The sequence below is a fragment of the Anomaloglossus baeobatrachus genome, chromosome 1, assembly GCF_048569485.1.
Source record: "Anomaloglossus baeobatrachus isolate aAnoBae1 chromosome 1, aAnoBae1.hap1, whole genome shotgun sequence".
Classification (NCBI taxonomy): domain Eukaryota; kingdom Metazoa; phylum Chordata; class Amphibia; order Anura; family Aromobatidae; genus Anomaloglossus; species Anomaloglossus baeobatrachus.
Genome location: NC_134353.1, coordinates 57,986,129 through 57,998,067, shown reverse-complemented (window position 1 = coordinate 57,998,067; position 11,939 = coordinate 57,986,129). Strand labels below are relative to the sequence as shown.

Genomic DNA, 11,939 nt, shown 5'->3' with positions numbered 1-11,939 from the left:
CTGCCGGTCCGGCACGGATTGACTTGGCCAGGAGAACCATCTGTTCTTGGTGCCTTTTTTCCTGCAATTTCAAGGATTGCTGGTGCTGTTGCTGCTGTTGCTCCAACGTCCGGAGCAGGTGGGTATTCACCTGTTGTTGCTGTGCATTAGCCTCTTGTTGTTGTGCATTAGCCTGCTGCTGCTGTGCATTAGCCTGCGCCAAATGCCTTAGTATGTCCTCCATGGCGTCGCTGGGTTTGGGCCGTAGTATAGCTGCTTGAATCCAGGACATGTGCTACCGGATCACCAGAAAAGGAAGTACACCTCACCGGGCTGGCATGCCCGCCGATTCTCCACCATATGTGAGGTAACGCGGTCGGCTGCGCAGCAGAAGACACGGGATCCAGGCATTAAGTTTCACAGCACACGGTGTTTAATGTCCAAACAAAAATCCACAGCAATATACATGTCTCTCCAGCAGAGACTCAGGGAGTTGTGATCACTCCCTCACACCCGGCACACCTGCCCTCCTTCCTGTTTCCATTTAACCCTTCCTTAAGCCTGTAGGGAAACAGCATTAACCCTGTAGTGGATTTACTTCCTATCATGGAGTGAGCACAACCGGGGTGAGACATACCGGCCGTCATAGATAACCCCGGTCACAGTCTCACAATACACACACACACACACATATACATACATATATACATATTATATATACACACATACATATACATATTATACATATATATATTATACATATATATATATATATATATATATATATATATATGTGTATGTATATGTATAATATATATATATGTATGTGTATATATAATATGTATATATGTATGTATATATGTGTGTGTGTGTGTGTATGTATGTGTGTATATATATATATATATATATATATATATATATATATATATATATATATATATATATATATATATATATATATATATACACACATATACATATACACATATATACACATATACACATTATATATATATATATATATACACACATATATACACATATCCATACACATATATACACATATCCATACACATATATACACATATCCATACACATATATACACATATCCATACACATATATACACATATCCATACACATATATACACATATCCATACACATATATACACATATACATACATATATATACACACACATATACATATTATATATACACATCTACATATTATATAAATACATATACATATTATATATATATATATATATAATATATATCATATTTATATATATATATATATATATATATATATATATATATATATATATATATATATAGATATATATATATATATATATATATATATATATATATATATAATCATATATAATCTTTATTTTTATATAGCGCTAACATATTCCGCAGCGCTTTACATACATCAGGAACACTGTCCCCATAGGGAATTTAGATTGTGAGCCCCTATCTGTATGTCTTTGGAGTGTGGGAGGAAACCCACGCAATCATGGGCAGAATATACAAACGCCCTGCAGATGGTGTCCTTGATGGGATTTGAACCAAGGACCACAGCGCTGCAAGACTGCAGTGCTAACCACTGAGCCACCATACAGTGCTAACCACTGAGCCACCGTGCTGCCCATATATTTTATAATACATACATATATATATATACATATATACATATACATATATATATATATATATATATATATATATATATATATATATATATATATATATATATATATATATATATATATAATATATATACATACATACATACATATATCCATCTAACATAAAACCATGATCAATCGGCCGTTTTCTGAAGACACATTCCCTTTAAATAAAAATTAAAATTAAAAACAAAAAGAAAAAATGAAATCTCCCAGGCCCTCTGGCCCGTTTTTCCCCATAATGCTCCTGTTGCATTACCATACCCTCATGTATACATTTTTACGTGCCCCCTGGATGTGACTGGCCAGTCACAGTCTAATAATCCAGGCAAGAGTTAGGTAGCGAAAGTTATTATTTACTGAAGTAATCTTCCCCGAGAGCCATTAAACCTCGGCAGCGCTCCAAACCCATATTAAATTTTCACTCAGACATAAAAAGAAATAAAAACACCATTCTCAGAACGGGGGATCAAATTTACAATTTTTTTTATTTTTTATTAGCTAATGAACACGGACATGCAAAAATAAGCACTAAATACAAATTTCTACAGCACTGGCTTCCTAATGACTTGGAAAGACTAAAATGTTCCTGCGGTAAATGAAGATGATTCCTGCGTGGCTAAAAACTGAACCGTGGCTTTTCCTGCGGGGCTCGTGGCTTTTTTTTTTTTTAAAAACATAGGTCCCGGGAGCAGTAGAGAGATCCAACGCAGGAGGGAAGGACTGTATTATGTGTCTCCATGTAAGTGGTACATTCTGAAAGCTAAGAATAAGGCAGCAATACGGATATGATCCCAAGACCTAACACAGAACTAACGCGACCCCTCACCAAAGGGGCAGGAATTAAAGAGCTTCTCGGTTTCCGAAGCTTCACTTCTGTTACAAAAAAAATGCTTACAATCAAAAAAAAGATTTCCTAAAAGTTCAAAATGTTTTATTTTTGTTTTTTTGCACTTTTTTTGATGATTTTTTTTATGTTTTGTTGTTGTTGCTCAATTATAAATCTTTGGTCGCAATAAAAGTGGATAAATGCAACCGTAGAGAAGGGCGCCGGATGTCCCCGTCCGCCCCGTTGTGCGTGTGATGCTGCCGAACGCTGGATCTCCCCCCGCCTCCATCTGACGGGAGGTGGAGGTACGTAGATGACGTCTACATGATGTAGACTTTCTCGGCTTGGGAGAAGCTGAAGACTTCTTTGGTTCTTGGGCAAGTCACTTTGTCATCTTGGCGTATAGAAAGAAGAGACTGAAAGAAAATGATAAAATTCAGTGTTAGCGGATTATTACATGACTTTTATGCTGCCACGCGCCTCATGGGAAACATTTTATACAAACTGGCTCTACCAAAAAGTAAGAAAACTGTCCATAATGCCACTTACTGGTGACCAGCAAGGATAGTCAGTGCCGTACACGAGGCAGCAGGACCGACAAAGACAAGGATCAGCACCATCTCTGTGGAGCCCACAGCGTCTACTGTGTGCTCCACTTTCCCCCTGAGCACGATGGTGGCGTCAGCGAGCGGTGATTTGCAGTCTGAGCCTGGAATTGTACTATAGATGTCAGACTGCGATCACCACTCCCCGCCGCATGTACTCACCTCAGACCTGCGCTCCTGGCAGTTCCTCCTGTAAGCCGGGTATCTCGGCTGCTCCTCCTGTCAGTGCTCAAAGCGATGACTGGAGGAGCTGCCGGGAGCGGAGGTCTGAGGTGAGTACACACGGCGGGGAGTGGTGATCACCGCCTGACATCTATAGTGCAATACCAGGCTCACAGCTCGCCACCGCATGTACAGTGCCTTGCGAAAGTATTCGTCCCCCTTGAATTTTTCAACCTTTCCCCACATTTCAGGCTTCAAACATAAAGATAAAAATGTTAATATTCTGGTGAAGAATCAACAATTGTGACACAATTGTGAAGCTCAACAAGATTTATTGCTTATTTTAAACTTTTTTTAAACAAAAAATAACTGAAAATTGGGGCGTGCAATATTATTCATCCCCTTTACTTTCAGTGCAGCAAACTCACTCCAGACGTTAATTGAGGATCTCTGAATGATCCAATGTTGTCCTAAATGACTGATGATGATAAATATAATCCCCTGTGTGTAATCAAGTCTCCGTATAAATGCACCTGCTCTGTGATAGTCTCAGTGTTCTGCTTAAATCACAGAGAGCATCGTGAAGACCAAGGAACACAACAGGCAGGTCCGTGATACTGTTGTGGAGACGTTTAAAGCCGGATTTGATTGCAAAAAGATTTCCATAACTTTAAACATCCCAAGGATCACTGTGCAAGCGATCATATTGCAATGGAAGGCGTATCATACCACTGCAAATCTACCAAGACCCGGCCGTCCATCCAAACTTTCATCTCAAACAAGGAAAAGACTGATCAGAGATGCAGCCAAGAGGGCCATGATCACTCTGGACGAACTGCAGAGATCTACAGCTGAGGTGGGAGAGTCTGTCCATAGGACAACAATCAGTCATACACTGCACAAATCTAGCCTTTATGGAAGAGTGGCAAGGAGAAAGCCATTTCTCAAAGATATCCATAAAAAGTGTCATTTAAAGTTTGCCACAAGCCACCTGGAGACACCAAACATGTGGAAGAAGGTGCTCTGGTCAGATGAAACCAAAATCAAACTATTTGAGCACAATGCCAAACGATATGTTTGGCGTAAAAGCAACACAGCTGATCACCCTGAACACACCATCCCCACTGTCAGACATGGTGGTGGCAGCATCATGGTTTGGGCCTCCTTTTCCTCAGCAGGGACAGGGAAGATGGTTAAAATTGATGAGAGGATGGATGGAGCCAAATACAGGACCATTCTTGGAAAAAAACCTGTTGGAGTCTGCAAACGACCTGAGACTGGGACGGAGATTTGTCTTCCAACAAGACAATGATGCCAAACATAAAGCAAAATCTACAATGGAATGGTTTACAAATAAACGTATCCAGGTGTTAGAATGGCCAAGTCACAGTCCAGACCTGAACCCAATCGAGAATCTATGGAAAGAGCTGAAAACTGCTGTTCACAAACGCCTCCATCCAACCTCACTCAGCTCCAGCTGTTTACAAAGGAAGAATGGGCGAGAATTTCAGTCTCTCGATGTGCAAAACTGATAGACACATACCCCAAGCGACTGCAGCTGTAATTGCAGCAATAAGGGGGCGCTACAAAGTCTTAACCTAGAGGGGATGAATAATATTGCACGTCCCAATTTTCAGTTTATTATTTTTTTAAAAAGTTTAAAATAAGCAATAAATTTCGTTCAACTTCACAATTGTGTCCACTTGTTGTTGATTCTTCACCAGAACATTAACATTTTTATCTTTATGTTTGAAGCCTGAAATGTGGGAAAAGGTTGAAAAATTCAAGGGGGCTGAATACTTTCGCAAGGCACTGCATTCACCTTGGATCTCCACTCCCGGCAGTTCCTCCTGTCACCACTATGTGCAGAGCGATGACTGGAGGAGCTGCTGGGATCGGAGGTGGCACAGTAATATAAAACATTCCACATATTAGTATAACTCTGCAGTCACCAACAAAATAGCTCAGCACTGTGATCCTAAACTTCCCCACTCCTCTTCTGGGTGTTTACAAAAGGATAATGGAGGATGGAGTGACATCACACAGGAGAGCAGACTCCACCCACTTTTACTGCAGCTGTAATGTGAGCCAGTTCTACACTAGGTTTTCAGCAGCTGCTCCCCCTAGTGTTTAAGAGTGGAAAACATCAAACTTTATATTTTGCTCAACTAAAAACAAATGATAATATTTAAACACATTAATACATTTTCATTTTTTTTAGTTATTGATTTTTTTTTTTTTTTTTAATGACACCTTCCCTTTAAGAAATGAGGAAAAAACAGATTTTAAAAAATATTTTTAAAGTTAATTTGTCAGCAGTTTTTTTGCTATTTAATCTGAGAGCAGCATGATGCAGGGGCAGAAATTCCTGATTCCCAAGGATGTGTCACTTAATTAGCAGCTTGTGTTACAATCAGTGTTTTATCAGCTGGAGATTATCACTCCAGGACTAGAGGTCTTCTGACAGGCTGAATTGTGTAACCCCACCCCCACCACTGATTGGCAGTTTCTTGTGTTTACTGTCCAATGAGAGGTGTGTGTTGGATTATAAGCAGATCAGCATTCTGACCACTGTTTTTTTTTCCACAGCAGAGAAAACAGGGATTCTATCAAAACTGCAACAATCTGTCCTGGTAAGTGAGATTGCAGGAATTGGGGTTACTGCCCTTAATTGATGCTCCTATCAGATGGAATAGCAAAAACTTTTAATCTGAGAGCAGCATGATGCAGGGGCAGAAAGCCTGATTCCCAAGGATATGTCACTTAATTAGCAGCTTGTGTTACAATCCGTGTTTAATCAACGGAGATTGTCAGCAGACATCTAGTCTTGCAGTGATAGTCAGGCTGAATTGTGTAACCCCACCCCCACCGCTGATTGGCAGTTTCTTGTGTATACTGTCCAATGAGAGGTGTGGGTTGGATTATAAGCAGCTCAGCATTCTGACCACTGTTTTTTTTTTCCACAGCAGAGAAAACAGGGATTCTATCAAAACTGCAACAATCTGTCCTGGTAAGTGGGATTGCAGGAATTGGGGTTACTGCCCCTAATAGATGCTCCTATCAGATGGGATAGCAAAAACCTTGTGACAGATTCCCTTTAAAAAAAATAAATAAATAAATAAAAATGGAAAAATAGAAATGTTTGTTATTATGAAACATTCTAATCAAAATTTAACCTTTACAGTAAAATGCTGTAAAAAAAGAAAAAAAATGAAGAGTCAGAATTGCTGCTATAGAATGCAATAAAAAGCCATCAAAATGTCTTCCGTACCCCAATATGGAACTAAAGTAACGTAAACTTGCCATGCAAGAAAAAAAACAAAAAAAACCTCAGTTTGATGGGGGAAAAGAAAAAAACAAACAAAAAAACTACTACAACTCATCTTGCATAAAACAAGCCATCATGCATCAAAATCGAGGAAAAAACAAAGCAAAAAAGAAAAAAGTAAAATAGGGGTTGCAGCAGCTTCCAAGGAGCTGCTATATAACCCCTATTTTACCTTTTTTTTGTTTAATTGAATGCAAAGATCTCAGAGGTTACATAGAATAAATACTGGAAAGAAGGAACCCAAGGACTCACGTTGTATCCGTAGACGTATCCATTAGGCAGCATCATGGGAGGGTTGTTCTCATTCATGACGTCTCCTGATATCTTGCACACCAGCCGGGAGTTGGCACAGTGCGCCATTGGAAGTGGCTGGGCGAGTTTATTCAGGGACTTGCTGCAGACGGGGCAGTCAGGGTTTTTGGAGGTCCCATCCTCTTTGTAGCACTGTCTGTATATGATGTGGTTAAGGAGAAATCAGGACGACTGGTAAAATTGTGACATTATATTAAGGGCTCATTCAGACGACAGTTCCGTCTGTCCTGCTCATGGTTATGAACGCCTGCACTCCTGACGTCAACACTGTCACTGACTTCTATGCACGCCGCATTCTCACATCAAATCTTGCGAGTGGCCCGAGACTGTGATCAGCAGTGACATCACACGCCGCTCGCGATACTTCCCTTGTGAACGCGGCGGATGGAAGTCAGTGACCAGCGCTGAGGTCAAAAGTGCAGCGGCGTCAATCACTGCAGGTAATATACCTCGCTAACCTCCCAGGTCAATGCAACCTCCCCTGCATTGACCTGGACTGACCTCATGATGCTGGCTCAGGTCACTGCATTGCTCTCCAAACCAATGGGGAACATTCTGTTCTTCATTGACTGGGACATTGGACTATGGTATGGATTGTCGTGGGACCCCCTTATTGGATTACACCGGACCCGGATTTGTTTTTACTTTCCAATAAATTGGTGAAAGAGGGAATGTTTTGGGGAGTGTTTTTTCAAATAAAAATTTGTTTGTTGTCTTTTTTTTTTTTTTTTATTACTGACTGGGTTAGTGATGTTGGGTATCTGATAGACGCCGTGACATCACTAATGCCAGGCCTTGATGCCAGGTGACATTACACAGCTGGTATCAACCCCATATATTACCCAGTTTGTCACCATAGCAGGGTATTCGGGATGAGCCGGGTAAAGTCCCGAGACTGTCAATGGATGCGGCTGCTGCTGGCTGATATCTTTAGGCTGGGGGACGTCCAATAACTTGGGTCTCCCCAGCCTGAGAATACCAGCCAGCAGCTGTAAGGCTTTATCTTGTCTGGTATCAAAATTGATGGGGAGGGGGGGACTGCACGCCGTTTTTTTAAATTTATTGTACTGTAAGATAGAGACCCACCCATTGGCGGCTGTAATTTGTTACAGTCACTCAGCGTGGGGGCGTGTCTGACTGCAACCAATCACAGACGCCGGGGAGCAAGGAAGCAGTTTATATTAAATGAGCCTAATGGGTGCCCGGCTTCAGAAGAACAAAGAGCTGCCGCAGAAGCAGTGTGACTGCCGCCCAGTGATTGGAGAGTTTGTAGCGCTTGCTCCTACCCCTTTGCGCAGGATTCTATTCCCCATAGACCTTCTCTGGGGACCAGCATCTGGCGAGATACCCTGGACGGTATGCAACTCTCCTTCCGTTTTTTTGCGGGCCGCAAAAACAGAACGGTCGTGTGAATGTAGCCCTAAGGGGCTGTCCGGCTCCACTCACTTTTCAGCACTGCACTTGGTCTTTTTTTATATTATGAATGGCGCGGTAGTCGGGCGCACCGTCTTTTAATTGTCATTAATTAAATTGACAAATTTCCCGATCTGCAGAGTGTGACGCCCACCAATCAGCAAGTTATACCCTCTCCTATGAAAAGGTTTTAACTGGACAACCCCTTTAACTAAAGGCATGCTATGGCGGTATGTGTGCATCAATTTATGCCAAGCGGTTAGCGTTTTTTTGTTTCCAGGATAAACAAACTTATGTTTGGACACAGCGCCACCACTGCCATGGGCCGTGTCTGGTATTGCAAGTCAGCCTGTTTACTTCAGAGGATAAGCCCGAGCTCAACAATAGGACTTGCTGTCGCTTCTAAGGCCGGAGTATCCACTTGGTATGACTTGCGCGAGTCTCGCATTGCATCACCCGGTGCGGCCGCACGCTCTCCTGACAGGAGCAGGTTGGCTGCATGTATTTCTAGGAAGCTGAGATGCTCGTGTCCGGAGAGTGGGAAGCTGTACCGGGTGATGCGATGCGAGAATCGCGCATGTCATACGCAAGAGGAAATCCAGCCTAACACGGAGGATGGCTTCTTGTTGCAGGCAAGCAAGCTATTGGACAATGGGAAGATGCAATGCATGCTGGGAAGGGAGCGGAAGGTAGTCCTTGTACTTCTAGTGCTGACAGCATATTGCTAAAGAGAAACCATCCAATAGGGAATGGCAAGTTACAGAACATGAGAATCGGGTCCGTTCGTGGCTATAAATGACTGGTAAAGGAATTTGACCTTGTTGTGGTTGATGAGGGCATAAAGGCAATGTTGTTCTACAGGCTTTATGTGAAAGGATAGGAGTACTTCAAAGCAGTTGTGGAAGATAATAAAAAACAGATGTGATTGCAAGAGCGGCGTTATTCCTGTGGGAGGATCAAAGTACTGTAGTGCGCATGCGCACTTTAACCTTTCCTCGTGCATGCGCACTACAGTACTTTGATCTTCCCTACTGAGAGCAGAACAAAGTGCACCTGCGCTTGCTTTTAAAGGGAACCTGTCAGCAGAAATTTTGCACTAAACCTAAAAGATTCCCATTCTGCAGCTCCTGGGCTGCATTCTAGCAAGGTTCCTGTTATTGTACCCCCTTTTAGACCAAAATAAATAAAGTGGTACCTTTTCCTATGCAAATCTTGTTAATCGTACACGGGGGCGGGCTGCCTGACGTCCGTTATTCTGCCTCCTGCTGCTTTACGCCTTCCCCCATCGCTCAATTTCATACCTCAGGACAGCACCCAGTGCGCCAGAGGTCTCGCGCATGCGCCGTGCCCATCTAGCGGGACTGAGCACTGTGCACAGTGTGACCGCTGGTGACGTGTTGCGCAGGCGTGAGATTATGGGCGGCGCTGTGATTTTTATCAGCAAGTACCCGCCCATAATCTCGTGCCCGCACTTTCCCCTCTGCCTCCAGCGTTCTGCGCAAGCGCTGGCCAGATGACCTCACGTCACCTCTTTCCCATCTTGCCCTGGAGCAGGAAATATGGGAAAGAGGTGACGTGGGGTCATCTGGCCAGCGCTTGTGCAGATTGGTGGAGGCAGAGGGGAAAGCGCGGGCACGAGATTATGGGCGGGTACTTGCTGATAAAAATCACAGCGCCGCCCATAATCTCACGCCTGCGCAACACTTCACCAGCGGTCACACTGTGCACAGTGCTCAGTCCCGCTAGAGTGGCACGGCGCATGCGTGAGACCTCGGGCGCACTGGGCAGCGTCCTGAAGCATGAAATTGAGTGATGGGGGACGGTGTAAAGCAGCAGGAGGCAGGATAACGGACACCAGGCAGCCCGCCCCTGTGTACGATTAACAAGATTTGCATAAAAAAAAGGTAACACTTTATAAACTATTTATTTTGGTCTAAAAGGGGGCACAATAACAACAGGAACATTGCTAGAATGCAGCCCAGGAGCTGCAGGGGGGGGATCTTTTAGGTTTAGTGCAAAATTTCTGCGGACAGGTTCCCTTTAAAAGGGAGTAATCTGGTGATAGGTTCCCTTGAAAGCAAGTTAGCGTCCAGGATAGGTGATAGTCCAAAAGCTGTGACCTGCACCAATCGGCAGAAAGGGGAACTTCTATCCTCTGGTAGATTGGAATATAGTGCGCATGCGCCACCAGCGCTCCATTCATTCCCTATGGGACGGTTGAGGGTAGCATTTGTTTTTTGTAGGCAGCCCTATATGGAAAGGGTGGAGCAGTGGTCGGGCGTCTGATCTGTGATCCCCTTTGGCAGATAATTTCCATTCTGCCAATTGGTGGCGGTCCCAGAGCTCAGCCCCTCCCCCCCCCACCCTGACAGTCAGTAAATGATTCCCTATCCGATGGATACTGGATAACTTATAGAAGTACCGATCCCTGATAGAACCCTAGGTGCACAATTCAGGTCTCGGCTGTGTGAAGGATACGGTGTTTTGATGGCAGACAGACCTGCTTGCAGAGTTATGGTAAAGACGGAGTTATTCCCCAGCTGGTGTAGTCTGTAGTTGTCATAGCGGAACTGTTGGATGAGCATCCGCCACCGAGCCGGGTCCAGGAGATCCTAGAAATAAGGGGATCAATAAGACTTTTATTGTATACCATCGTAGAGTAGAAGAGACTCTGCACAAGTCACCCGGCAGATCAACGGATATAACAGATTCAGATTCCCCTTCTAAAAAGAGGGGTAACAATACGTTGGGATCATGGGATCAAGTCTCTTTTTATACACCCTAAAATCTTGTTTGCTTTTGCAGCTGCTGCCTGACATTGAGTGCTGTTACCTTGAAAAGACATTTTTAAAAGAGACCTCATTACACCCCATAACTCATCATGCTAGACAAAATCCTTTTTTTTTTTTTTTTTTTTTTTTTAATTTGGTCCATCTAGCTCAACCTTCCTCCACCAATTATACAGTGGGTACAGAAAGTATTCAGCCCCCTTTAAATTTTTCATTGCAGCCATTGGGTAAATTCAAAAAAGTTCCTTTTTTTCTCATTAATGTACACTCTGCCCCCCATCCCCCATCTAGAGAGGAAAGAAAAAAAAAACGTAGAAATTTTTGCAAATTTATTAAACAAGAAAAACTGAAACATCACATGGTCATAATTATTCAGACCCTTTGATCAGACACTCATATTTAAGTCAAATGCTGCCCATTTCCTTGTGATCCTCCTTGAGATGGTTCTTCTCCTTCATTGGAATCCAGATGTGTGTAATTAAACTGATAGGACTTGATTGGGAAAGGCGCACACCTGTCTAAATAAGACCTCACAGCTCACACTGAATGTCACACCAAATGAGAATCATGAGATCAAAGGATATGCCCAAGGAGCTCAGAGACAGAATTGTGGCAAGGCACAGATCTGGCCAAGGTTACAAAAGAATTTCTACAGTACTCAAGGTTCCTAAGAGCACAGTGGCCTCTATAATCCTTAAGTGGAAGAAGTTTAGGACCACCAGAACTATTCCTAGACCTTGGCGTCCAGCCAAACTGAGCAATCGTGGGAGAAGAGCCTTGGTGAGAGAGGTAAAGAAGAACCCCAAGATCACTGTGTCTGAGCTCCA

At 43.0% G+C, this 11,939-nt stretch overlaps 1 protein-coding gene across 1 annotated transcript in view; it reads right to left on the bottom strand.

Moving 5' to 3' along the window:
- Positions 1-2,143: 2,143 nt before the first annotated feature.
- The window catches only part of MAEA (macrophage erythroblast attacher, E3 ubiquitin ligase), a 153,293-nt gene continuing 143,497 nt past the window's right edge, over positions 2,144-11,939 (bottom strand). Inside the window, exons 6-8 of the mRNA XM_075332282.1 lie at positions 10,802-10,935; positions 6,851-7,046; positions 2,144-2,919 (exon numbers count right to left, since the gene is read on the bottom strand). Of these exons, the coding sequence (XP_075188397.1) occupies positions 2,824-2,919; positions 6,851-7,046; positions 10,802-10,935 (426 nt within the window). The 3' untranslated portion in view covers positions 2,144-2,823. The remainder of the gene's footprint in view (positions 2,920-6,850; positions 7,047-10,801; positions 10,936-11,939) is intronic.